Here is a 27,952-nt window from a genome sequence, read left to right as displayed (position 1 = left end):
TTCTTTCTTTTTTTTCCAAGACAGAGTCTTGCTCTGTAGCCAGGCACCAGGCTGGAGTGCAGTGGCGCGATCTCAGCTCACCGCAATCCCACCTGGGTTCAAGCAGTTCTCTTGCCTCAGCCTCCCAAGTAGCTGGTACCATAGGCACGCGCCACCACGCCCAGCTAATTTTTTTTATTTTAGTAGAAACGGGGTTTCACCATGTTGACCAGGATGATCTCGACCTCCTGACCTCGTGATCCACCTGCCTCGGCCTCCCAAAGTGCTGGGATTACAGGTGTGAGCCACCGCGCCCGGCCTCTTTTTTTTTTTTTGAGACGGAGTTTCACTGTGTCGCCCAGGCTGGAGTGCAGTGGTGCGATCTCAGCTCACTGCAACCTCCACCACCCGGGTTCAAGCGGTTCTCCTGCCTGCCACAGCCTCCCAAGTAGCTGGGACTACAGGTGTGCGCCACCACATCCGGCTAATTTTTGTATTTTTAGTAGAGACGGGGTTTCACCATGTTGGTCAGGCTGGTCTCAAACTCCCAACCTCTTGTGATCCACCTGCCTCGGCCTCCCAGAGTGCGAGTGAGCCACTGCACCTGGCCTTATTTTGGCTTTTTTTGAGAGAGAGTCTGGCTCTGTCACCCAGGCTGGAATACAGGGATGTGATCACGACTCCCAACCTCGACCTCTCTTGCTCAAGCAAACCTCCCACCTTAGCCTCACAAATACCTAGGACTATAGGCACTTGGCTAATTTTTCTTTCTTCTTCTTTTTTTTTTTTTTTTGCAGAAAGCTGAAACTGGAAACCTGGCTAATTTTTACTTTTTTTTTTTTTTTTAAACAAATGGGGCCTTGCTGTGCTGCCCAGGCTGGTCTCAAACTCTTGGGCTCAAGCGACCCTCCCGCCTCAGCCTCCCAAAGTGCTGCCATTGCAGGTGTGAGCAAACTCCTGTCCCTGGCCTGGCTTTTATTTCATTTCTTATTTCTCCTTTCTTCAGCCTTTTCTGCCTATAAGGCACAATGCCCCTCCTCTCTGCCTGCTTCACAGACTGAATGCTGTGGGATTCATGAACTGCTAATAGGAACCAGTGATCTCATTAAACTCCATTTGTCGAAACGATATTCCCTGACAGCTTCTTCTGGACAGTTTATATCAGTGGCATTGTACAGTGTACATTTTTTCTTTTTTTTTTTTGAGACAGTTTCCCATTGTCGCCCAGGCTGGAGTGCAGTGCCACGATCTTGGCTCACTGCAACCTCTGCCTCTGAGGTTCAAGCGACTCTCCTGCTGCCTCCCAGTAGCTGGGATTACCGGTGCGCGCCTCCATGCCTGGCTAATTTTTCTATTTTTAGTAGAGATGGTGAGCGCTCCCTACGTGGCCAAGACGGGTCTTGAACTCCCGACCTCAAGCGATCCCCTGGCCTCGGCCTCCCAAAGTGCTGGGATTACAGGCGTGAGCCATCACGCCCGGCCCTCTGTGCCTTTTGTGTCTGGCTCTTTGAGCACGTTTTGAGGTTCTATGAGTGGGGAGACGGAGGGGCTAGACAGCAACCCAACGCTGTTTCCTCGTGGCGGAACTGGGAGTTTGCAGCCAGGCGGTCTGTCTCTGGAGCAGGAGGCTCTGGGACGCGGGAGCGGGCCGGAGACTTCAACTTCCGGCGTGCCCCGCGCGCGCCCGGCGGCCGGACTACAAGTCCCAGGCTGCCCCGCGGTGGCGGGCGGCGGGCGCGGCGCGGCGCGGCGCCATCTTGCAGCCGGCGGCGCGGATTGAATGAGCCCGCCGAGCCCCGGCCGCCGTCGGGAGCAGCGCAGGCCGCGAGCCGCCGCCACCATGGCCACGCCGCTGACCGGCCGCGCGGGCGGGCCCGCCACGCCGCTGTCGCCCACGCGCTTGTCGCGGCTGCAGGAGAAGGAGGAGCTGCGCGAGCTCAACGACCGCCTGGCGCACTACATCGACCGCGTCCGCGCGCTAGAGCTGGAGAACGATCGGCTCCTGCTGAAGATCTCAGAGAAGGAGGAGGTGACCACGCGCGAGGTGGGCGCCGGGGCTTAGGGGTCGGGCGGGGGTGCAGCCGGCAGGCCCCGCCCACCGCGGGGCGCGAGATTGCTGGGACCGTGGGCGGGGGTGCAGACGGGGACGGGCCCCAGTCTCGGGGGTCTCCGCGGGGTTCTTGGGGGGGCCCCTGAGTGAGGGGTGCAGCTCGATCAGGTCCCGCCCACCGCGGAGTTGGCGATCGCGGGCACCCTAGGTGCACACAGGGACGGGTCCAGATCTCGAGAGTCTTCGGGGGGTTTCGAGGGGCCCCTGAGTGAGCGGTTCAGTTCGACCAGGCCCCGCCCACCGCGGGTGCGCGATCGCGGGGACCCTGGGCGGGGGTGCAGACGGGGACGGGCCCCGGCTCGGGAGTCTCGCGGGGGTTTGGGGGCCCCTGAGTGACGGGTGCAGCTGGGCCAGGCCTAGCCCACCGCGGGGCTCGCAGTCGTGGGGAATCCTGAGCAGACGGAGAGGGTCCGGCCTCGGGGATCTCCGCTGGGATTCGGAGAGTCCCTGAGTGAAGGATGCAACTCGGCCAGGCCCCGCCCACCGCGGGGTGCGCGATCGCAGGGGACCCTGGACGATTCCCGGCTCGGGGTCTCCAGGGGTTTGAGAGGTGGCCCCGAATGAGGGGTGCAGGCCTGGCTGGTCCTGCCCACCGCGGGGCGGGTGATCGCGGGGTACTCTGAGCAGGGATGGGTACGGCTGGTCCATGGAGATGGGGCAGGGGGGAAGGAGGGGAACCTGTGTGAGAGGTGCCGGCTGGGGCAGGCTCTGCCCGCCACAGTTTCCAAGATCTTGGGGGGCCCCTTAGGGGGTATGGACGGGAATGGCCCATTCTCTCAGGGGCTCCCAGAGGGTTTCTAGGGCTCTGAGTGAGAAGTGCAGACCAGGAATGGCCCACCTGTGGAGGGGGTCTCTTGAGCGAGGGTCGCAGAGGGGGGCCTCCAGCTAGCTCTGGGGACCCTTCAGTGGGAAGTGCTTACTGGGGCCATCAGGGGTGCCGACTAGGGTTCCCCACCAAAGAGAGGTCCCGGGGATTTGGGGGCTCCCTGGGTATTGGGTAGCAGCCTCCATGTGCCTCGACCCTCAGAGGATTCCAAGGAGAGTTGGCGGACCCCCCTAACTTGAGGGGGTGTGAGTGGGAGTCTCTGGGGTGAATCTGGGGGAATGTCGGTGGTCTCTGGGCTCCAAGGAGACTGGGGGGCCCAGGCCCTGTGAGAAGCCCCACGATGCAGTGGGAATGGGTGGGGGGTATTTCTGGAGTCTCTGGGGTGAGTCCTGTGGTCTCAGTTCTCCCTGGAACTGTAGGGAGTTGGCTGAGGAATGCAGGAGAGGTTGGTGACTGGGGTTGGAGTCAGGCTCCTCATCTCTCACCAGGGCCAGGGGTGGGCAGGGGGCCGAGGGAGAGGTTCTGGTACCTTGGGGTCCCACGGGAAATTTGGGAGGCCCTTACTTGTGCCCTGGGGTCACTGGCGGCCTGGCAGGTTCTACCCTCGAGGGAATATGAAGGAAGGGGAGACTGCAGGTTCTGACTGGGCCTGGAGCCTTCGCTGCAGACTGAAGAAGGGGCTGGCAAGTCCGGCCCGCCCGGGGGATGTGAGGGCGGGTGTCGTGGGGTCTGGGTGCAATCTGTCCTGGCCACCTGCCTAACCCTGGGGAGGCTCTTTGTCCCTCCCACTGGCCATGCCCAATCCAACGACAGGACTCCAGATGAGGGACAGCCAGGAGGACCCACTTGGTTCCTGCCATGGGTTGGGGTCCTGGGGTCCCCAGGTCCCAGCGTCCCACCTTGGGAGAGCCAGGTGCTGAAGTCGGGATATGTGGCTCTCAGCCCCCACCTGCCTGTCTGGAGATTGGAGGACGTGGTGGCTTCTGGGAGAAGAGTTGCTTGTTGAGGGGGTCGGGTCCTTTCTGGGAGCCACTTACCCTCTTCGTGACCTTGGGCTGGTCACGCACCCTCTGTGGGTCTCAGTGCCCCTGCCTTTGCAATGCCTGCCTGTTGCTTATGTGTGGGGCCACAGCAGCTAAACTGTGGCTTCTGTTGTCACAGTGCCCTGGGGACAGGGAACCGGAAAGAATGTAGCCGGTGCCTTCAGGGAGGTAGAGGGACCCTCAGTGCTTGAGGGGGTCCCCTGCTTTGCTTTTCTTGTTTTGTTTTTTTTTTTTGAGATGGAGTTTCACTCTTGTTACCCAGGCTGGAGTGCAATGGCGCGATCTCGGCTCACCGCAACCTCCGCCTCCCGGGTTCAGGCAACCAAGTTTTGCCATGTTGGCCAGGCTGGTCTCAAACTCCTGGCCGCAGGTGATCCGCCTGCCTCAGCCTCCCAAAGTGCAGTGATTACAGGCGTGAGCTGCCGAGCCTGGCTGGTTTCCTGATTTTCAGTCAGTGTGGCTTTGGGCAGGCCCCTGTGTCTCTTGGAGCCTCCATCTTGTCATCTGTCCAGTGGGGATACAATTGTCCCACTGAGGACCACGGCGTGCCAGCCTAGAGCTGGTTTCTTGTCTTTGGGTCTCTGTTGTCCCACCTGCCAATGGGACAGACAGCTGCAGGGAGCTTCGGGGGTGCAGGGCCTGGTGAGTGCTGGGGAGGGACGCCCAGTTGGACGGCCAATACCCTAGAGGGAGCCCAGCCCAGCCACCTCTCGGGGCCCCAGCAGGGACCTTTCCAGCCCAGTTCACTCAGACTGGGTGAAATGCAGGCCTGACTCCGATGAAGGCAGCCACTCAGTAGGTGACACACTGCCCCTCCCCCCCCCCCCCCCCCCCCCCGTGAGCCATGTCTGCAGGGCACATGGCAGGGGACAGCTGGGATCTCCACTTGGGACTAGTGTTCCAGGAACCCGGCTAGTGGGGAACTGAGTGGGGAACCTCCTGGGGGAGGGGCTGCTGGTGGGGGGGGCATCATGTGGACCCTCACGGAGGGGGTGAGCTGGAATAGCTGGGGGCCTTCTGGACACAGGTGGGCCAGGTGGGGTTCAGGGAGAAGCCTCAGGCTCAGGCTGGTGGGATGGCGGCAGGGGAAGGAGCTCTGATGAGGAGGGGCGTTGACTGTCATGCCTCAGAGCATGCAGGTCACCTGGACAGCGGGGCCTCTCTTACCTGGCCGGGTTCTGCCCTGGGGGTGCTTGCCAAGGCTGGAGATGCCTCTAGTTGTCACATTGGGAGAGACACATCACTGGCATAGAGTGGGTGGAGGCTGGGGTGCTGCTCAGTGCCCCGAAAAGAGAATGACCTGGTCCCTGGCCCTCATGAGGACTACCCGATCCCTATGAGGATGACCTGGCCCCAGGAGGATGACTTGCCCCCATGGCATCTGTGGCCAGGCCAAGCAGCCTGCTGGGAGGCAGGAGGGACTGGGTTCAGATTTTATCAGGCTCATAACACAACGCAAAGCATCCAGGTGGTGGCGGCCCCGAGGTCCCCGCACACATCTTGCTCACTTCTTTCCTGCTGTCACGAGCGCTCCCTTTCACACTTACACACAACCAGGGCTGGGCGTGGGTTCCATATTCCCGTGTGACGCAGCGAGGTGTCTTTTGGCGGCATGGATGGATGGCCATGTACGCATCGCTGGAGGGCTTGGGAAGGGTGGGGTGGGGGCCAGCCAGATGGGTGTTTGTTGAAGAAGGATCAGTGTGTGCTGGTGGAGGGGCGGGTGCAGGGAGGCGGCACCGTGGCCTGTGTCCAGGTGTGCGAGAGGCAGGTACTCCAGGTACTCCCTGCCAGGCGTTGTGTTCCAGAGGGAGGAGACTTGGCTTCAGGTCTTCTGCCTTCCCCCACCCCAGTGTCCCCTGGCTGCTCGGGGCTGCAGGGGTCAGGGGGTGCCTCGGAGGTGGCCCAGGAAGCTCCAGCAGGCGCAGGGCCGGGTGAGCTTGGAGGCTGGAACCTGCTTTGGAAGTGACCCCAAGCCAGTGTTGGCATTTGCCCCTTGGAACCGTAGTTCTCAGCTGGGCAGTTTTGTCCCCCCGTGACCTCTCCCAGCCGAGTGTGCCACTCTGTATGTGCAGGGGACCCAGGCGAAGGCCATCTCGGGTCACCCGAACCCCTGCCAGGCCCTCGCCTGCAGACACATTTGCTGGGATCCCACACGCCCAGCACTTGCTGGTGCCATAAAAGATGAAACAGGAGGCCCAGCCCGTCCCCAGCCCCTGCAGCGCCCCCAGGCCCCAGCCGTTCCGCCACCGCACACCTGTTCCGCAGGCTGAAAGGGTCTTTGTGAGGCCACCCCGCCTCGTTATGAGAGTGCCGCAGACCAGGCACGTGGCAGCCTTTCTGAAACCGGCCGGACTGTCTCCATCTGAAGCACTCAGCTCTGCCATAGCTTGAAAGCTGCCTTAGACCTTAGGGGAAGAAATGGGCACAGCTGTGTGCCAATAAAACTTTATTATACCACACGGAACGTGCGGTGCGTGGAGTCTGCCTGTGTCACAGATTGTCTTCATCTTTGTCCCCTGGAGGTTTTTTGTTTGTGCTTTTGAGATGGAGTCTCACTCGGTCACCCAGGCTGGAGTGCAGCGGCCCCATCTCAGCTCACTGCAACCTCCGCCTCCCGTGCTCCAGAAGTTCTCGTGCCTCAGTGTCCCCAGTAGCTGGGATCACAGATTTGGGCCACCACACCCAGCTAATTTCTGTATTTGTAGCAGAGGTGGGGTTTCGCTATGTTGGTCAGGCTGGTCTGAAACTCCCGACCTCAGGCGGTCTACCAGCCTCGGCCTCCCAAAGTGCTGAGACTACGGGCGTGAGCCGGGTGTGAGCCACCTCGCCTGGCCACCCCTAGCCATTTAAAATATAAAAACTGTGGGCTTTCAGCCTGGACAGGCTCGTAGTCTGCTTGTAGCTCACCCGGGGCTGGAGTTTGCACCCTGGCTGTGGATCACTGCTTTATTAAAACCAAGCAGTGTTATTCACCAGCATCCATCCGTCTTTTTTTTTTTTTTTTCCTCGGAGACAGCGTCCGCCTCTGTCACCCAGGCTGGAGTGCAGTGGCATAATCACAGCTCACTGCAGCGTTGATCTCCTGGGCTCAAGGGAGCCTCCCAGCTCGGCCTCGGGAGTAGCTGCGACTACAGGCACGCTCCACTGTGCCTGGCTAATTCTTTTCTTCCTTGTAGAAACAGGGTCTCGTTTTCTTGCCCAGGTTGTTTTTGAACTCCTGGGCTCAAGTCATCCTCCCCCCTTGGCCTCCCAAAGGGTTGGGGTCACAGGTCTGAGCCCCTGTGCGTGGCCCACGTGGGAGGGTTTATCAGGCAACAGTGAAATCCTGTCTCAGAAAAAAAATTTTAAGCAAAACATAAAATCTTTAATTTTTTTTTTTTTGAGACAGTCTCACACTGTGCTCGTCCAGGCTGGAGAGCAATGGTGCGGTTTTTATCTTTTTGGTAGAGATCAGCTTTTACCATGTTGGCCAGGCTGGTCTCGAACTCCTGACCTCAGGTGATCTGCCCTCCTCAGCCTCCCGAGGTGCTGAAATAGATTACAGGCGTGAGCCACCGCGTGCACTGATGAAAATCTTGGTTTCTTTCTGCTTTTTGGTAAGAAAAAAAAGAAACTGTGTATTTAACCTAAGTTTCCAAATATATTCTCCATTTCATTTCATTTAATTAAATAATACTTCTACAATGTTTCGTACTTTATATTATTACTGTTACCATTTTAGAGAGAGCACCTCACTCTGTGACCCAGGCTGGAGTGCAGTGGAGTGATCTTGGTTCACTGCAACCTCTGCCTCCTGGGTTCAAGTGATTCTCATGCCTCGGCTTTCCAGGTAGCTGGAATCACAGGCGCGTGCAACCACGCTCAGCTAATTTTTGTGTTTTTAGTAGAGATGGCGTTTTGTCACGTTGGCCAGACTGGTCTTGAGCTCCTGACCTCAACCGGTCCATCTGCCTTGGCCCCCCAAAGTGCCGGGATTACGGGCATGAGCCACGGCACGCACCCAATATTCCATATTTTACATTTCTGCTATACTTGTAGTTATATTCACTTTTTTTTTTAATTAAATTTTTTTTAAAAAGACAGGGTTTCACCATGTTGGTCAGGCTGGTCTTGAACTCCCGACCTCAGGTGATCCGCCCGCGTCGGCCTCCAAAGTGCTGGGATTACAGGCGTGAGCCACCGCACCTGGCCTCACTTTTCGTTTCTAAAATGTGGTGTATGTGTGTGCACACACTTGTGCGTTTTCTGTTTTTTTTCTCCTTTTTTTCCGTTCTTTTTGGAGACAGAGTCTCGCTCTATTGCCCAGGCTGGAGTGCAGTAGCCTGATCTCAGCTCATTGCAACCTCTGCCTCCCGGGTTCAAGCGATTCTCATGCCTCAGCCTCCCGAGTAGCTGGGACTACAGGTGGTCACCACCATGCCAGGCTAATTTTTTGTAATTTTAGTAGAGATGACGTTTCAACATGTTAGCCAGGATGGTCTCGATCTCCTGACCTCAGGTGATCCGCCCGCCTCGGCCTCCCAAATTGCTGGGAGTACAGGCGTGAGCCACCGTGCCCAGCCAAATTTTATTTTATTTTTGAGACCGGGAATCACTTTGTAACCCCAGGCTGGAGTGCAGTGGTGCAGTTATAACTCACCTCAAAGTCTTAGGCTGAAGTGATTCTCCCCATTTGGCCTCCTGAGTAGCTGGGAGTACAGGCGTGAGCCATTGTACCCAGCTAATTAAAAAAATAAATTTGCTGTGTGCGGTGGCTCACGCCTGTACTCCCAGCAGTTTGGGAGGCCGAGGAGGGCGGATCACCTGAGGTCAGGAGATCCAGACCATCCTGGCTAACATGTTGAAACGTCATCTCTACTAAAAATACAAAAAATTAGCCTGGCATGATGGTGACCACCTGTAGTCCCAGCTACTCGGGAGGCTGAGCCAGGAGAATCGCTTGAACCCGGGAGGCGGAGGTTGTGGTGAGCCGAGATCGCACCACTGCGCTCCAGCCCGGGTAACAGAGCAAGGCTGTCTCAAAACATAAATAAGGTAGTAATTAGGTGGGCATGGTGGCACATGTGCCTGTGGTTTTGCTGCATTGCACTCGGCACAGAAAGTCAGCACCAGAACAAAAGGATGCCACATTGCAGGGTTTATTGCCGGCGACCACGGAGGACTCACGTCTCCAACCCGTGGCAGAGAAAGAAGAGTGACAAGACCTTTTTATACCCACAAAACCACCTTGGGAGTGGGGGTGAGGAGCGGAGATGGGAATGAAAGCTGTCAATCACCTCCTAGGTTGAGACGAGGGTGAGGGGGCTCCAGATATTCCAAGGGCCAGGGGACTTTTGTCATTCCGATTGCCACCTAAGTGGTTTACAGAGGTCAAGGTAAACATTAGTTTATACATTATTTGGACAGGTGTGGAGTCCACATAATTTTAGGTTACTTGGCGCCAGGATGGAATTATCTGGGGGTGCTTACTTTGGTAAACAAAGGCCAGCAATTCTGGCAGTTACATATAAGAGAAGGTGTGCAGCTTGTCCTCGCTTTGCATTTTGCAAGGTAATCTTAGTAGTTTACAGAAGCCGTGGCTAGCAGTCATTGTGAGGAGAATGGAAACAGTTTTCCCATTTTAAAATGGCACTGCACTGGTTCTCATTCTGGGCCAGCTGTATCACAGTTTCAGCTGCTGGGGAGACTGAGACGGGGTCCCGCTTTGTTGCCCCAGGCTGGAGTGCAGTGGTGCACCCGTAGCTCACGGCAGCCTTGCACTCCCAGGCCGAGGTGCTCTGTCGCCAGGCTGGAACGCGGCGGCCCAATCTTGGCCTACCGCCTCCTCCGCCTCCGGGGTTCAAGGCAGGAGGATTGCTTGAGCCCAGGGTTTGAAGCTGCAGTGAGCCGCGATCGCGGCACCGCACTCCAACCTTGGTGAAGCTCCGTTTCAAAACAAATAAACAAACACAGAAAAGGTGCAGTAAGAATACGGGACTAGAGTCTTTTTATTTTTTTTGAGGTGGAGTCTTGCTCTGTTGCCCAGGCTGGAGTGCAACGGCCCAATCTCTCTCGGCTCACCGCAACCTCCGCCTCCTGGGTTCAGGCAATTCTCCTGCCTCAGCCTCCCGAGTAGCTGGGATTACAGGCGCGCGCCACCGTGCCCAGCTAATTTTTATATTTTTAGTAGAGACGGGGTTTCTCTATGTTGGCCAGGCTGGTCTTGAACTCCTGACCTCATGTGATCCGCCTGCCTCGGCCTCCCAATGTGCTGGGATGACAGGTGTGAGCCCCCGCGCCAGGCCCCATGCACTGCTTTTTTCTGTTCACTCTGACGGGCACTCGGGCGCTGGCACACGTCGGCTGTTAGGGATGATGGTGCCATGGACATCTGTGTGTAGTTTCCAAACAGGTACGGATGTGTTTCATTTCTCCTGGGTCCACACCTAACAGTGGACTTACGGGTCCTGGGCCGGCTCTGTGGCTCTTTGGGGAGCTCCTGGGCTGTTTTCTGTAGGGCTGCCTCTGCTCAGGTGCCCGCCGCTGCCCGTGAGCTTCCGATTTCTCTGCGTCCTCGCCCGCACCTGCGGCTGTCTGTCTTCCTGATGGACGCCCTAGTTAGTGGGTATGAAGCGGCATCTCGCTGCGGTTTGCTCCCACATATTTTTAAACTCATTAAGTGCATCGCCCTGTGGGAGGAGGGGAGGCAGGAAGGCCACACGAAGCCTGAGCTGTGCCCCCAGCTGGCGCGTGCCGAGGCCGGGCAGGGGGCGGCTGCGGTTACAGCAGGATTAGTAGGGATGGGAGAGGTCGCTTTCCCAGGCACTGCGTGTGCCTCCAGTTCGCCCGGAGGCCCTCAGGAGGGCAGGTTTAGGGGCCTGGCTGTCAGTACCAGCTGGGCTTTGTGTGAGGGTCAGGGAGGGGCTTTCTTCAGACAGGCGGCCCAGAGGGTGTGCCGGTGGCTTCTGCCCGCCCTGGCGACCCCTGGCTCTCTAGCCCCTCCCCACATCCTTGCTGGCTGGCCTGGGTCTCCCTGGGGAAAGGGGGCTACAGCTGGTGGGGTGGGGAGCTGGGGACTCCAACCTCAGACCCCTGTGAGCGAGGGGTGGGAGCTTCTGTCCTGGAACCTCTGAGCTGCCACATTGGCAGCTGGCCTGTGGGGGGTACACAGCAGGGGAGGCCAGCCGCCCCACCCTCCATCCCGGGGCGTAGCCCAGCCTGCTTGTGGGCCATGGGCCTGTGTGTGGGATCGGGGCACAGGCTGGCCCCAGTTTGCAGAAGTGGGGGATCTTGGGCCCAGCAGGGTCTGGGAGGGGGCCCCAGGTTGCAGAGGCTGGTGGGGGTGGATCTCAGGCCCTGTGGGATCTGGGAAGGGGACCCTGAGTTCCAGAGGCTGGGAGAGGGTCTCAGGGAGGGGGGCACTAGGTTACAGAGGCACTGGGGTGGTCTCAGGGGCCCAGTGGAGTCTGGGAAGGGCTGCTGGGTTGCAGAGGTAGACGGGTTTCGGGTCCAGTGTGGTCTGGGAGGGTCCCCGGTTTGTTGTCATCAGCAGTCATCCGAGGATGATCACCCGACGTCCACGCTGCCCTGCGGGAGAGATCCTCAATGAAACGTCTCCACCAGTTTTCTGGTTCCAAAACTAGAAGTGTGAATTGTTTAAATAATTGCCAGGCACCGTGTCGCTATGACAGCAGCTATGGGGCTGCGTGTCCGGGTGTGGCGGGTCCTCCGGGGAAGGGGACAGGCTCCATCCAGCTGCTGTGCTGCTCCAGGTTCTGGCTGAACCCATGGCCTTTGGTCTCCAGCACTGGGCGCTGCTGTGCCAGGAGCTGGAGCTTGTGGGAGACGATCGTTCCGGAGGGGCCGTGGCAGAGGAGAGGGCTCCTGGGATGGCTCGGGCCTGCCCCTCCCCGACAGGGGCTCCCTCTGCTGTGTCTGTGAGGCGAGCAGCACAGGCTGTCCCGGTGTCCCCAGCTGTCATCCTCTTGGTCTGCGTGCCAGTCCCCGGGAATCTGAGTGGGGCCGGTGGCCAGGCCCCCAGGCTGCCTCAGTCCAAGGGGAAGCTTGTGTCCTCACTTCACCCTGGCCGTGTCTTCCCAGGTGAGTGGCATCAAGGCGCTGTACGAGTCGGAGCTGGCTGACGCCCGCAGAGTCCTGGATGAGACAGCTCGAGAGCGCGCCCGGCTGCAGATAGAGATAGGGAAGCTGAGGGCAGAGCTGGACGAGGTCAGCAAGAGGTGAGTGTCCGTGGCTGGGCACGATGTCACCCTGATCCTTGCACCACCTACAGGGGAGGGTGGGTGCTGGGGCTCGTGCGAGGTGCCCCCTGATAGGGCACAGCCTGGGGCTCACAGCTCCCGTCCTCTGTCCCCACCAGTGGCTGCCACGTCACTTTTCTGTGCTGAGGAAAGTCACAGATGCTTACGTGGGACAGCGGGAGACGCAGGGCAGCTTAGGCTGAAAAGCAAAATCTCCCGCCAGCCTCCCAGAGAGGGTTGCCCAGGCAGCCTGGCCTGCCTCCCTCACCTGCACCTGCGCCTGCTCCCTCACGTCTAGACCACGGGCCACACCCGAGCACAGCAGTGAGACGCTCCCACCTCCGGCCCGTTGTGGGCGTTTCCCTGAGGTCAGCTGCTCCTCGTGCCGGGGTTTTGTTCCAGCTTCCGGGACGCTCTGGCATGGTGTGTGACCAGGGTGGTCATGGGTTGTTGGGCTGCGCTGTGGTTGGCTGCAGAGTGCCTCTGGGTGATGGCTGCCCATCGGGTGTCACCATCTGATACCAACTGCCCCCATCTGCCTTGCACCAAGTCTCGCCTGATTCCTGGCGTGGTGTCGTGGGCAGCAGTTTAAAAAGAGCGATGATGGTAGACAGAGTATTTATTCAGAGGCACCGGGAGGCCAGCGAAACACCGAGCTCAAGCTGGCATGAGGCTCAAGCTGGCATGAGGTCTCCGGTTCCCGCGTGTGGACACTGTCTTCCGCGGTCTCCGGCCGCCAGAGTTCCTCAGGCCAGGGATGGGCCAGGGTCTTCCCGAGCCACGCACACCTGCACCCCAGGCCTGGCTCAGCCTGGAGAGACCCGCCAGTAGGAGGGGTGGCACCTCGGCCACCTGGTACGGAGGTGACAGCAGCCAGTGGCTTGAGAATCCATGTTGTCCCTGAGTTGGAGTGTGGCCACAGGGACCCCATATCCAGCAGTGTCGGGGCCAGCATGTACGGTGGCTGGGGAGCTTTCCCTCTGACACCTTCCTGCCTAGGCTGGCACTGTGCCCATGGAGAGAGCTGGCTTCCCTTCAACAGGAGGCCCTCCAGGCCGGCCCAGGCACCACTGCCCACCTCCCGGGGCCCAGCGCTCCTGGAGGGACCATTTGTGCCCCGATGGTGGCCATGAGCTGGGGACCCTGGGACCAGGCACAAGCAGGGACAGGCTGCCTTCTCAGCACATCCCACACCGCACAGGTGCACGGCGGTCCTGCGTGGGCCGTGGCTCTGGGCCGTCTGCCCCCAGGGCTCACCGTGCTTAATAAGCAGCTTCCTCTGTGGAGCCGAGCAGGTCCTGGCAGGATTAGAGCGTGTACAGAGCTTCCGTGAAGTCGGAACTGCACTGTGCAGACGGAACAGAGCTGCTGTGGGCCCTGTACCCGGCGCCTCTGGACCGTTCCCTCTACAGCTTTGAAATTTACATGATGTGAATTTCACCTCGAATTAAAACGTTAAAAAAAGAAAACGTTCCATAGTGCCTGCCCTAGGTGTTGAGGAATTCCCAGTTCAGGACCTCCTGAGCAGTGCGTGGCATCTACAGCGAGGCCTGTCTTTCCCTTTTCTTTGAGAAACGGCCTCTGTTGCCCGGGCTAGAGTTCAGTGGCACCGTCATAGCTCCCGGAAGCCTCAAACCCCCAGGCTCAGGTGATCCTCCTGCTTCAGCCCTGCCCTGATTAGCTGGGACCACAGACACACACCCTACACCCAGCTAATTTTTTAACTTTTTGTTTATTTATTTCTGAGACAATCTTGCTCTGTCGCCCAGGCTGGACTGCAATGGTGTGATCTCGGTTCACTGCAGCCTCCACCTCCTGAATCAAGCGATTCTCCCGCCTCAGCCTCCTGAGTTGCTGGGATTACAGGCCTGTGCCACCTTGCCCGGCTAATTTTGTTACCGTGTTGGCCAGGCAGGTCTCAAACTCCGGGGCTTAAGTGATCCACCCGCCTCGGCCTCCTGAAGTGCTGGGATTACTGGCGTGAGCCACTGCGCCCAGCCTAATGTTTCTCTTTTTTTAGCAAATTTATCTCCAAGACCCAATGATAAGAGAAACATGGGAGCAGCGTGCAGGACCTTACAAGCCAGAGCCTGCCACGAAACCCCGGCTGCACAGCTAGGGAGTGGGACTCAGCACCTGAGGCTCTCAGAAAATGGCTGTGAGCCCTGTGAGCCAGCACCCTGCCTTCTGGGCCTGCCCTGCAGTCCTGCGGAGCCCTGTGGTTCAGACTGAGTTGCTGAGGAGCTGCCCAGCTTCCCCGATCTCCGCTCCAGTCCTCTGGGCTGGCCTGCAGCCTGCCTATTCCTCCTCACCCCTGGGCCTTTGCACTGCTGTTCTCCTGCCTGGAAGGCCCTTTCAGCTGTGGTGGGCCTGGCTCCTTCTCCAGCGCTGCACCTTCAGGTCTCTGGCCTCAGGGTTGCCTGTCCAACCCCTCCGGCCCTGCCCGCAGGCAGCCCCCGCCACAAGGACATCCTGCATGGCGAGGCCAGGCTTCTAGATGCACCTCTGATGTGAGAACTGTGCCTTCCACGCAGCGGGCACTCAGCCAGGATCTGCCCCACAGATTCCAGCTTCCCCCAAACCCCTGGAAAGATCCCCTGCAGGGCCGAGGGGCTCGCAGCCGTCTGAGCAGAAGGATCAGGCCTGTGTGGCATGAGCTCAGAGATGCGGGGACTCCACCCTAGACCCTGCTGGAGATGCGCTCCATGCCTGGAAGTAGAGCTTAGTGTCTCTAAGGGCTGCTGATGGGGACATGTCAACTTTGTGGCTGAAGTTTCTGGTCTCCATGCCACTCAAGAGCAAGCAGATGCCACACCTCCAGTGTATGGAGAGCCCCAGCTACACCAGGGCCAGGGCCAGAGGGGCTGGCAGCCCTGCCCTGGTAGGACGCAACAGGAACCAGACCTGGGTTCAGTGCACCTGGCATGGTTGCTTTCACCCTGCAGGTGCCTTATACCCCCACCAGGGACCCCTCACCCGAGAAACGTGTTCACGCAGCATCTGTCGTGGGGCTCGCGTCTGACCCGTGTCTGGCATATGCCTGCCTGACCATTGCTCCGGCACTGGGGGCCCTGCCTGAGGCAGCTCCTGGTCCTTCTGACACAGAAGGCCAATTCAGCACTGTGATAGGAAACCAGTTTGAAGATTTATTACAGATCCCAGGCAGGGAGGGCACCGTGAGCTGGGAGGGCAGTCCTCCCTCTCCGGGTCACACAAGCAAGGAAGGAGAGTCCCACAGAGAGTAACAGCTTGGCAGCTAGCAGGAGAGAGAGATGGGTCGATGATGCATAGATGATGGGTGGGTGGGTGGGTGGGTGGATGATGGATGGATGGATGGATGATGGATGGATGGTGGATGGATGGATGGATGGTGGATGGATGCATGATGGATGGATGGATGCATGATGGATGATGGATGCATGATGGATGATGGATGGATGGATGATGGATGGATGCATGATGGATGATGGATGGATGGATGGATGGTGGATGGATGCATGATGGATGGATGGATGCATGATGGATGATGGATGGATGCATGATGGATGATGGATGGTTGGATGATGGATGGATGACGGGTGGATGGATGGATGGTGGATGGATGGATGGATGGTGGATGGATGCATGATGGATGGTGGATGGATGCATGATGGATGATGGATGGATGGTTGGATGATGGATGGATGACGGGTGGATGGATGGATGGTGGATGGATGCATGATGAATGGATGGATGATGGATGGATGGATGATGGATGATGGATGGATGGAGATTATGGGTGGACAGTTGAATGGAGGAATGATGAATGGATGATGGATGGATGGATGGATGATGGATGGATGGTGGATGGATGCATGATGGATGGATGATGGATGGATGGAGATTATGGGTGGATAGTTGAATGGAGGGATGATGGATGGATGGATGTTGGATTGATGGATGGATGGTGGATGGATGCATGATGGATGGATGGATGGTGGATGGATGCATGATGGATGGATGGATGATGGATGGAGATTATGGGTGGATAGTTGAATGGAGGGATGATGGATGGATGGATGTTGGATTGATGGATGGATGGATGTTGGATTGATGGATGGATGGATGTTGGGTGGGTGGATGGATGGATGTTGGGTGGATGGATGGATAGATGGATGATGGATGGAGATTATGGGTGGATAGTTGAATGGAGGGATGATGGATGGATGGAGATGATGAATGGATGAGTAGATGGATGATGGATGGAGATTATAGGTGGATAGTTGAATGGAGGGATGATGGATCGATGGATGATGGATAGATGGATGGATGGAGATGATAGATGAGTAGATGGATGGATGATGGATGGAGATTATGGGTGGATAGTTGAATGGAGGGATGATGGATGGATGGATGAGTAGACGGATGATGGATTATAGATAGATGGATAGACAGTGACAGGGCAGTAGATACAGCTATCTGTAGGTTGATATATAGGGACATAGATTATGTAGACAGATAGTTATCGATAGAGATACACTTAGACAGACGGACAGAGGGGAACAGTTGTGGGTCACTTTCAGTTTGTGGGCAAATGCCTAGATGTTCTTCTGAAAGGCGCTGGGGAATGGAGAAAGCGCATTTTGCCAGGCGGGAGAGATCTCTTTCACGTCTTAGCTCTGCTTGGGCTCGAGCCGCCTGGATGTGGGGTTCTTTTAGTGCCCAGGCAGCAACCTTTGCTGTGTTCCTGATACACCCAGTTGTCCTCATCCTGGGACGATTCTGTCCCCAGGGGACACTGGATGATTTCTGGGGACATTTATGGTTGTCAGAACTGGGCAGCAAGGGGCTCCTGGTCTGCAGTGAGTGGAGGCCAAGGACAGTGCTCAGCACCTGCAGTGCCCAGGATGGCCCCGAATGTCAGCAGTTGTGACGCCGAGACACTGGGTGTCCTCACCGTTGCTCGGGGGGATAAAGTTAGTTCCCTGGTGGCAGGGGGCAAAATTCAGCTCCAAGACTTAGAATTATGTGGGCTGGGCACGGGGGCTCACACCTGTAATCCCAGCACTTTGGGAGGCTGAGGCAGGTGGATCAAGAGATCAAGACCATCCTGGCCAACATGGTGAAACCCCGTCTCTACTGAAAACACAAAAATTAGCTGGGCGTGGTGGCGCGTGCCTGTAATCCCAGCTACTCCGGAGGCTGGGGCAGGAGAATTGCCTGAACCCAGGAGGCGGAGGTTGCAGTGAGTTAAGATTGCGCCATTGCACTCCAGCCTACCTACAGAGCGAAACTCCGTCTCAAAACAAAAAAAGACTTAGAATTCTGCTTAAAAACGTCTAAGAGTCACCTGGCTTGATGGCTCACACCTGTAACCCCAGCACGTGGGGAGGCTAACACAGGAGGATTGCTCGGAGCAGCCTGGGCAAACACGTGAACCCCTGACTCTTTAAAAAAAAATGCTTAAGTGCCTAGAATCACACTGGCAGTATTTGTGTGTTTAAAAAGGCTGAGTATTTGCGGTCTTAATTAGCTCCTGTTGGCAGGTGAGCCTGCCTCAGACAGCTTAAGTTTACAAACAAGGCTGACTCTTCAAAGGCCAGGGTCTTCCTTTGTAAGTTCGTAGAGGATGCGTTAATTTCTCCTCAGACGGTCCTCCGGATTGCAGAAGGGGTAGGAGAGGCTGGGAAAGCCCACGGCTCCGGGGGGTCCCAAGCGCTGGTGTCTGTCACTTGCTGGACTCCAGACAGTGCAGGGCAGATGAGGAGGGCACAAGTGGCTTTGTCTGGACGCCCGGGGCTGCGTCGTCTGTGGGACGGGAAGGTCCAGGGCTCAGAGGCCCTGGTGACCTTGTCCTTGGGCTCGCCTGACGCCCCCTAGGGTGTTCCCTATGGCCCGGTGGGCCTTGCCCCTCCCCGATAACTTGCCCTCTTGACTTTTAGCGCCAAGAAGAGGGAGGGCGAGCTCACGGTGGCCCAAGGCCGAGTGAAGGACCTGGAGTCCCTGTTCCACCGGAGCGAGGCGGAGCTAGCAGCTGCCCTCAGCGACAAGCGCGGCCTGGAGAGTGACGTGGCTGAGCTGCGGGCCCAGCTTGCCAAGGTAGGTGGTAGGGGCCGTGGGACGCCCCCGCAGGGCCCAGGCAGCACATTGTCACGCCGGCACGCTGTCCTGTGCCTCCCAGGCCGAGGACGGTCATACAGTGGCCAAAAAGCAGCTGGAGAAGGAGACGCTGATGCGCGTGGACCTGGAGAACCGCTGCCAGAGCCTGCAGGAGGAGCTGGACTTCCGGAAGAGCGTGTTCGAGGAGGTGAGCAGAGGCCCGAAAACAGGATCCACCCTCACGGCTGTGGAGGGCGCAAGTCCGAGGGCACCTAGAGGACAGGCTGGGGCCCTCCCGCGGCTCCAGGGAAGCTCCTCCTACACCCAGGGCGGCCTCCATCTTCCCGAAGCTCCCTCCTCTCGGCGCCCATGCTCTATGTATCTGACAAGGACACGTGTCACTGGAATCATCCAGAGTGACCTAATGACACTGCAGAGACCCCATTTGCAAATAAGGGGCATTCGCAGCTGCTGGGCATCGGGACGTGGGCACATCTTTTTTTTTGTTTTTTAAGACAGAGTCTCACTCTGTTGCCCGTGTTGGAGCACAAAGGTGCGATCTCGGCTCACCGCAACCTCCACCTACGGGTTCAAGCCATTCTCCTGCCTCACCCTCCCAAGTAGCCGGGTTTACAGCCACGCACCACCATGCCCAGGGAATTTTTGTATTTTCAGTAGAGACGGGATTTCACTATGTTGGCCAGGCTGCTCTCTAACTTCTGACCTCATGTGATCCACCTGCCTTAGCCTCCCAAAGTGCTGGGATCACAGGCGTGAGCCACTGCGCCCAGGTTTTTTTTTTTTTTGAGACGGGGTCTCGCTCTTGTTACCCAGGCTGGAGTGCAATGGCGCGATCTCAGCTCACCGCAACCTCCGCCTCCTGGGTTCAGGCAATTCTCCTGCCTCTCAGCCTCCTGAGTAGCTGGGACTACAGGCACGCGCCACCATGTCCAGCTAATTTTTTTTGTATTTTTAGTAGAGACGGGGTTTCACCGTGTTGACCAGGATGGTCTCGATCTCTTGACCTCGTGATCCACCCGCCTCGGCCTCCCAAAGTGCTGGGATCACAGGCCTGAGCCACCCCGCCGGTCACAAGACATCTCTTATGTGTCAAGGAAGGTCTACATTGATTTCTTGCCTTTCTTAAAGCTTGGCATTCGCACCGTGGGAGCTGAGCTGTGGCCTGGGTCCTAACCGCTAGACCCTGGGGCAGGGGTCAGGAGCATCTTCTGGGGGCCACTGTGCAGCCTCCTGCAGGCCTCCCTGTCCAAAGCAGGGGTGAGGCCTGCACTCCCCACCCAGCCTCCTTACCCGACCTGCAGAGCCCCTCATTTGGAGCCTCACAAAGGCTTGGAGGGGCCGTCACCATGTCCCTCAGGATCCGCTGTGATGTCACAGTGCAGGGTGGAATGCTGGGGCTGGCCAGGCCCACACTCACTCCCCAGGGAGAACTGCTGGCGGAGGGATGTTGGGGCAGCCTGGGACTCACGCCCTGCTACAGCCAGGCCTAGACAGCTTGGGGGCCCCCATGGGAGCCACAGGGGAGGCTGCCGGGGCCATTGTGAGGGGCCCTGTGGGGGACCCTGTGAGAGAGCCCATGAAGAGACTCAGCAGGGCTGTGCGGGGGTCCAGGAACACACCCCTGGTGGAACCCACGAGGGGACCTGTGAAGAGACCAACAAAGGTTGTGTGGGGCCCCGGAAGTCACCGCTGAGGGGCTCTCAGAGGGAGCTGCTATGGGGAGCCTGGCTCAGGCCCGTGCAGCCCACAGGATGGGGAACCCCGAGAGGGTGGCCGTGAAGGTGGGTGCGTGGCTCGCAGAGCTCCACCAGGCCACCCGCCTCACTTACTGCCAAGGTGGCCTGCTTCCTTCAGAGCGTTTCTGCTGGTTTGTTTTCGTTTTTTGAGATGGAGTCTTGCTCTGTTGCCCTGGCTGGAGTGCAGCGGCGTGATCTCGGCTCCCTGCAACCTCCACCTCCTGGGGTCCAACGGTTCTCCTGCCTCAGCCTCCCGAGTGGCTGGGATTACAGGTGTGAGCCACCACACCCCGCTCATTTTTTTTTTTTTTTTTTTTTGAGACGGAGTTTCGCTCTTGTTGCCCAGGCTGGAGTGCAATGGCGCGATCTCGGCTCACCGCAACCTCCGCCTCCTGGGTTCAGGCAATTCTCCTGCCTCAGCCTCCCGAGTAGCTGGGATTACAGGCACGCGCCACCATGCCCAGCTAATTTTTTGTATTTTTAGAAGAGACGGGGTTTCACCATGTTGACCAGGATGGTCTCGATCTCTTGACCTCATGATCCACCCGCCTCGGCCTCCCAAAGTGCTGGGATTATAGGTGTGAGCCACTGTTTCCAGCCTAATTTTTATATTTTCAGTATAAATGGGGTTTTGCAATGTTGGCCAGGCTGGTCTTAAACTCCCGACCTCAGGTGATCAGCCCGCCTTGGACTCCCAAAGTGCTGGGATTACAGGCATGAGCCACTGCGCCCGGTCCGCTTTCTTAAATAATGGCTTTGATGAAAGAGTTCACTGTTTTTGGTGTTTTCTTTTTGGAGTCTCATTCTTTTGTCCAGGTTGAAGTGCAGTGGTGTGATCTTGGCTCATTGCAACCTCCTGGGTTCAAGCGATTCTCTTGTCTCAACCTCCTGAGTAGCTGGGACTACTGGCGCCCAGCACCATGCCCAGCTTTTTTTGTTTGTTTGTTTTTTAAATTAAAATGGAGTTTCACCATATTTGTCAGGCTAGTCTTGAACGCCTGACCTCAGGTGATCCACCTGCGTCGGCCTCCCAGAGTGCTGGGATTACAGGCATGAGCCACCTCACCCGTGCCCCCTGCCCAGCTATTTTAAGTCCACCTTTGTGAAGTGTTCAGTTCAGCATTGGTAGGACCTCCACAGGGTTGTGCGCCCACCACCTCTAATGCTAGAACATTGCATTACCCAAAAACAACCCCATCTCCATCATCCCCCCAGCCCCGGCACCCATGCGTCCCCGTCTCGCCTCTGGCTGGGCCCGTCCTGGACATTTCCGTGGGAATGGGGTCACGCCTTCTGCGGCCTTTTGTGCGTGGCGTTTGTCACTGAGCGCGACGTCCTCAAGGTGCATCCACGCTGAGGCCAGTGCCACAGCCCTGCCCCTTTCCGTGGCTGAGCGACGCTCTAGTGCGTGGAAGGCCCCGGGGTCGCCCCTCCCCTGCACGTGCGTCGGCTCCGAACTCGTGCACAGGGAACCAGGAATTGGCTGGAGGTGCCTCTTGGCACATTTCGGAGCCCTCCCTTGGGCCTGGGGCTCGGGGCCCGGCGGGTCGGAGGGTCACGGAGGCTGGTCCGCAGGAGGTTCGCGAGACGCGGCGGCGGCACGAGCGGCGCCTGGTGGAGGTGGACAGCAGCCGGCAGCAGGAGTACGACTTCAAGATGGCGCAGGCGCTGGAGGAGCTGCGGAGCCAGCACGACGAGCAAGTGCGGCTCTACAAGCTGGAGCTGGAGCAGACCTACCAGGCCAAGGTGCGGCCGGCGGGCGGCGCGGCCGGGGGGACCCCCGCCCCGCGCGCGCCCTCACCCGCCCGTGTCACCGCAGCTGGACAGCGCCAAGCTGAGCTCCGACCAGAACGACAAGGCGGCCAGCGCGGCCCGCGAGGAGCTCAAGGAGGCCCGCATGCGCCTGGAGTCCCTCAGCTTCCAGCTCTCCGGCCTCCAGAAGCAGGTGACGAGCACCGCTGTCCCCCTGGCCGGACCTCTGGGCCCTGCCCCTTCCCTCCCCTCCCGTGCACCCCACGCCCGGGGCTGGTCTCTGCCCGGTCCGCGGTGATCACACCCATCTCCCGCAGTCCCAGGATCGCCCGGGACCTTGTGACCCAGGGCTGCCCTGACCTTGGCTGCCCGCCCCCTCCGCAGGCCAGCGCAGCTGAGGATCGCATCCGGGAGCTGGAGGAGGCCATGGCCGGGGAGCGAGACAAGTTCCGGAAGATGCTGGACGCCAAGGAGCAGGAGATGACGGAGATGCGGGACGTGATGCAGCAGCAGCTGGCCGAGTACCAGGAGCTGCTGGACGTCAAGCTGGCCCTGGACATGGAGATCAGCGCCTACCGCAAGCTGCTGGAGGGCGAGGAGGAGAGGTGGGGCGGCCAAGAGGCCAAGAGGCGCTGGGTGAGCGGGCGGGGCTGGCTGGGGCTCCCACCGCCAGGCCCATCCTCCTCGCCTTCCCTACAGGCTGAAGCTGTCTCCCAGCCCATCCTCGCGCATCACCGTCTCTCGAGCCACCTTGAGCGGCAGCGGCAGCGGCAGCAGCACGCCGGCCACTGGGCGCTTGGGCCGCAGTAAGCGGAAGCGGCTGGAGGTGGAGGAACCCTTGGGCAGCGGCCCCAGCGTCCTGGGCACGGGCGGCGGCGGCAGCTTCCACCTGGCCCAGCAGGCCTCGGCCTCGGGCAGCGTCAGCATAGAGGAGATCGACCTGGAGGGGAAGTTCGTGCAGCTGAAGAACAACTCAGACAAGGTGACGGGAATGACCAGGGCACAGGGGTGACATGAGTGACCCAGCGGATGGCGGTGACGGGAATGACCAGGGCACGGGGGTGACATGAGTGACCCAGCGGATGGCGGTGACGGGAATGACCAGGGCACGGGGGTGACATGAGTGGCCCAGCGGATGGCGGTGACGGGAATGACCAGGGCACAGGGGTGACATGAGTGGCCCAGCGGATGGCGGTGACGGGAATGACCAGGGCACAGGGGTGACATGAGTGACCCAGCGGATGGCGGTGACGGGAATGACCAGGGCACAGGGGTGACATGAGTGACCCAGCGGATGGCGGTGACGGGAATGACCAGGGCACAGGGGTGACATGAGTGACCCAGCGGATGGCGGTGACGGGAATGACCAGGGCACAGGGGTGACATGAGTGACCCAGCGGATGGCGGTGACGGGAATGACCAGGGCACAGGGGTGACATGAGTGACCCAGCGGATGACGGTGACGGGAATGACCAGGGCACAGGGGTGACATGAGTGACCCAGCGGATGACGGTGACGGGAATGACCAGGGCACAGGGGTGACATGAGTGACCCAGCGGATGACGGTGACGGGAATGACCAGGGCACAGGGGTGACATGAGTGACCCAGCGGATGGCGGTGACGGGAATGACCAGGGCACAGGGGTGACATGAGTGACCCAGCGGATGGCGGTGACGGGAATGCCTGGGTCACAGGGAATGGGCTTGAGTCAGCTGATAGGGGGTGGCCAGGGTCAGGCTGACGGGGCCGCTGGCGAGGGCGAGGGCGAGGGGGAGGCATCCCAGTCCCGGCGGCTGAGGGCTGTGCTTGCGCCGCTTCTTCCAGGATCAGTCTCTGGGGAACTGGAGGATCAAGAGGCAGATCTTTGAGGGGGAGGAGATCGCCTACAAGTTCACGCCCAAATATGTCCTGCGTGCTGGCCAGATGGTCACGGTAGGTGGTGGGGCAGGAGGGCAAGAGTGGCCACGGACAGGGTGTGAGGTGGGGCCCGCGGGGCTGGAGGTGTGGGACTCGGCAGGGGGTGGGGATGGCGGTGGCAGCAGGCACTGTCTTGGAGGAGCTGCCGCAGTCCTGGAACCTGCATGTACCCGAGTGGCCCCACTGGGCCTCCCTGACCCTGAGCAGTGTGCCCAGAGTCTGATACCAGGCCGTCGGGGCTAGCAGGCGTCCCGTGAGATGTAGCAGTCAGGGGCATGGATTGTGGAGCCTGGGGGCGAGAGCCAGGAGCCTTTGGCCACTGTGTTCCCTTCTTCTCTATTGTGGGGACCGTCACCTTGGACAAGCCTGCCTCTGGCTGGAAGGACTGAATGCCCAGGGCATTGAAGGGGGCTGCCTGGTAGGGGCCAGTGGCTGGCCCACATCCCAGGAACCAGAGGTGACCCTGACGGGAATCCTTGTTCTTGGGTCCCCAGGTATGGGCAGCTGGGGCTGGGGTGGCCCATAGCCCCCCCTCAACGCTGGTGTGGAAGGGCCAGAGCAGCTGGGGCACGGGCGAGAGCTTCCGCACCGTCCTGGTCAATGCGGATGGCGAGGTGGGTGCCTGACTTGAGGGATGCTCGGCTGGAGTCCTGGGTGGGGTCTTGGGAGCCTTGGGGCGGACACAGCAGCTCTGGGCCTGATCCCGGACATGCTGCTGTGTCCCGTCCCACACAGGAAGTGGCCATCAGGACCGTGAAGCAGTCCTCGGTGGCGCGGGAGAATGAGAACGGGGAGGAAGAGGAGGAGGAAGCCGAGTTCGGCGAGGAGGATCTTTTCCACCAACAGGTAGGGCACCTGTGCCCACTTGTGGCTGGGGAGCAGACTGGGGCAGCGTGAGCTCACGCACGCACTCACACGAGCTTGCTGCGTCCCCGGTGGGAGCTGCATCTGGCTCCCGTGGCTCGCGGTGAAGCCAGCCTTGGCTGTCACAGGCACGGCAGAGACCTGCTCTTGCCTCCCGGGTTGTGCCGGTCATGTGGATGTGTGACATCACAGCCCTCAGGGTTGCTGGCCGGGGGGTCCCCTGGGAGGTGGGTGTTGAACAGCTCCCCAGATGCTCTCTGGTCAACCAGGCTTCCTCCGTCCAAGCCCCTTCAGTGCTGGCTTTGGGGAGGTGAGTGCGGAAACCACATCAAATGCACGTATCCCAGGATTCCTGTGGTTCTTTCTGGAACCCAAAAACAGAACGTGTAGCCCAGTCGGGTTCGTGGGAAGATGGAATGGAAGGCTCTAGAAATAGACACTGTTGTTGCTCCGCCCTGGTGGGGAAGTGGGGACGGCCAGCTAGCTACCTGCCGCCTGACCGCCCCAGGTGGCTGCGTCCTGACCACGCCCATCCTTCCTTCCTTCCTTCCTTCCTTCCTTCCTGCAGGGGGACCCGAGGACCACCTCGAGAGGCTGCTGCGTGATGTGAACCCACACTCCTCATCCACACACCTTTCTTTACCCAGAGCCACTGAAAACTATTTTTATATCATTGGCTTCATTTAGTTCTTGATACATTTTTAGAGAATTTCTAAGCAAACCGCCAGAACGTGTGGGCGGGTCTCCGCGCCCTCCCGCAGTGGGTCTCCTCCAGCTGCTTCATCGCCGTTTCCCTGTGGTCCACAGACTTTCCAATCCACCCCGCTCCCCATCTCTCCATTTGGTCCAGTTGGAAGCCCAGGGCCAGGACCCCGAGGTTTAGAAGATGCTCAGGCTTGGAGGGAGGAGGGCTGGCAGGCTAGGGAGGGGACAGGAGGTGGTCTTCATGCGAGACGGAGACTTGCTCTGTTGCCCAGGCTGGAGTTCAGTGGTGCTATCTTGGCTCACTGCAGCCTCCGCCTCCTGAGTTCAAGTGATTCTCCTGCCTCAGCCTCCTGAGCAGCTGAGATTACAGGCGTGAGCCACCACATCTAGCTAATTTTTGTATTTTTAGTAGAGACGGGGTTTCACCTCGTTGACTAGGCTGGTATTGAACTCCTGACCTCGTGATCCACCTATCTTGGCCTCCCAAAATGTTGGGATTACAGGCTTGAGCCACTGCAGCCAGCAGGTTTTGCTTTTTGAAGGCTTTCTACAAAACCAAATTCAGAGTTCAGGCTTCAACCTGGTGGGGCTGGAGGCCAGGCCTGCAGATTCTGGCTGCCCAGACCCTCAGCCACACAGCAGGTGTGGACCAGCGAGGGGACCGCGTGGCCCCCAGGGTGGGTTTTCGCTGTGCTGCCTGGGCTTCCAGAGTCCCAGGTTTTTCTGTCAACTTGATTTGCCGGAGTTTTTTGGAAGTTCAGTTCCTGACTGCAGGGCTGACGGCAGGGAAGGGAGAACGGGGCCCGGCCTGTTTGTTGTAAGATCTGTCATGACCACAGTGTGGAGGGGACGTCTCTGGTTCCCTCAGACACGGAGGCTGAGTTTCAGAGCAGCTGTCTGCAGGAAATGCCACCATGCCTGACCCTCTAGAGGAGAGTCTGCACCGCGCCTATATATACACGTGCATATCCACACTGTAGCTTTATCTGACCCTCTCGCTGAAACCATGTTTCTCAGGCCAAGGCCACCTGAGTCCTGTCTCGACATCCCCAAGCCCCTCAGTCCGGCTTCCTGACGCCCGGCACCCCTCTTTGGCAATAGCTCACCGTTTACACCCTCCCTCATAGATACACAGAAGTTATTTTTTTAATGGATATTTATTTTTTTACATTGGTCAGTACGCAGATCAGGGGTTCACGCCGGGGCCTTGAGGACAGGCTGACCCTCCTCGGGTGGCGTCGGGTTGGCGGACCCTCCGACGGCAAAGCCTCTTTCAGAAAGTGCAGCTCGAGTCTTAAAGATGCTGATACTGAGCCACGGGCACTCGCTGTCTCTGGGCCGTGCCGTCCACTGCAGGGCGGGGGTAGTGCCGCCTCCCTGGACTGAGTGTCCACTTCCTTGGGGACTGCTGGTGGGAGGAGGGTAAGGGAGGCCAGAGCCCCAGGCCTGGAAGGAGCCAGCAGCCAACAGCAGAAACACCCGCTGCCCCACGTGGCCCCATCACCGTCCGCGCTCTGAGAAGCCCCCGCCCATGTAGAGGGGGCGTGTCTTACCAAACCATTTTCTCCTGGAAGGTCGGCTGGTGGGGGAGCTTTGCCTGCCTCAAGACACCCTCTGCCAGCCTCTGGAAGTGGGAATGGGGGCGCCAGGCTGTGTCCTCTTCCCCACCCTCACGGCAGGAATCACCTGGACCACACCGGCCACGCTTCATGCCGTGAGGGTTCTGGGGTGGGTCTTGGTGGTCTTGGCTTGTGGGAGTCTGCGGTGGTCTCAGCCACATCCTTTGTATTTTGGGCCCAGGGGAGCAAAGCTGTATCCTGGAGTTGGTCTGTGATTTGCTGACAGCCTTGCAGGCTGGGCTCACGGACAAAGAAGTTCCCCTCAAACTCGCAGGTCCTGATGTCCAGAGGCTGCCCAGGACCCCCCCATGCTACATTTGCCTTGAGTGGAGCTGTGGGTGCCCTTAGCTGAAGAGGGTAGCGAGAGACGTGGACTGGGTGGCCTGTGGGTGATTGGAGGTTCATTGATAAATGATGAATCTTTGGAAACACTAAGAAAATCAAAATTTTTAAAAAGTTATTTACGGCCTGGGAAACTATTTGCATTTCTCCCAAATACGCTTAGCTGTGTACCTCTTAGAAGATGCGAAACCCTCCTTCTGTGTCAGCCCATGCCGTGTGACTCTAAGCCTAGCACCCTCCCTGCGAGGCATCAGACGCCGTCCAGCCCTGGGGGGTAGGCCCACGGCTGCTGGACCAACCGGGTTCTGGGGTGCACAGCCCCAGGTTAACGCTGAAGCCTGCCCCGTTGAGCCCAGGAGCCGGGGCCTGCGGGCTGACCCAAAATCCGATCGTGCACCTGTCCTCATGCCAGCGGCTTTGGCTGGGGTTGGCCTGAGGCCTGCACGTGGCAGTTCTTTTTGTTAAAGATCTGAGGGTCTCAGTCCTGGGGCGCCGCCTCCTGCAGCCTCTTCCAAGCCTGCATCCAGCGAGCGTCACGCACAACCTGCAAAGGGAGCTGGGCTGCAGCCTCGGGCTGGCGTGGGCTTTCGGTTTAGAGATTCGGTTTTTAAGAAGATGCATGCCAAATGTGTGGGGTTTTCTTTTCCAATGATTTGTAATATACATTTTATGACTGGAAACTTTTTTGTACAACACTCCAATAAACATTTTGATTTTAA

General features: G+C 58.8%; 1 protein-coding gene across 1 annotated transcript; it reads left to right on the top strand.

Annotated features, from left to right (window-relative positions):
- Nucleotides 1–1,738: 1,738 nt before the first annotated feature.
- On the top strand, nt 1,739–27,952 carry LMNB2 (lamin B2). The gene is made up of 12 exons (XM_078361448.1): nt 1,739–2,023; nt 12,041–12,177; nt 18,120–18,276; nt 18,359–18,484; nt 21,609–21,779; nt 21,853–21,978; nt 22,170–22,390; nt 22,485–22,767; nt 23,611–23,718; nt 24,198–24,317; nt 24,439–24,549; nt 25,136–27,952. The coding sequence occupies exons 1-12, from the start codon at nt 1,760–1,762 to the stop codon at nt 25,175–25,177; spliced, it is 1,866 nt and encodes a 621-aa protein (XP_078217574.1). The 5' UTR covers nt 1,739–1,759; the 3' UTR covers nt 25,178–27,952.

This window comes from Callithrix jacchus, chromosome 22 (assembly GCF_049354715.1).
Source record: "Callithrix jacchus isolate 240 chromosome 22, calJac240_pri, whole genome shotgun sequence".
Lineage (NCBI taxonomy): Eukaryota > Metazoa > Chordata > Mammalia > Primates > Cebidae > Callithrix > Callithrix jacchus.
Note: the sequence above shows the minus strand (reverse complement) of the source record. Positions and strands in the feature narration are given on the sequence as shown.

Excerpts from the sequence above, each read along its gene's own strand:
- LMNB2 (XM_078361448.1), top strand. The coding sequence starts at position 1,760 with ATGAGCCCGCCGAGCCCCGGCCGCCGTCGGGAGCAGCGCAGGCCGCGA. Across the intron at positions 12,178-18,119 it reads CTGGACGAGGTCAGCAAGAG|CGCCAAGAAGAGGGAGGGCG; the intron begins GTGAGTGTCCGT and ends CTTGACTTTTAG. Across the intron at positions 21,979-22,169 it reads TCTCCGGCCTCCAGAAGCAG|GCCAGCGCAGCTGAGGATCG; the intron begins GTGACGAGCACC and ends CCCCCTCCGCAG.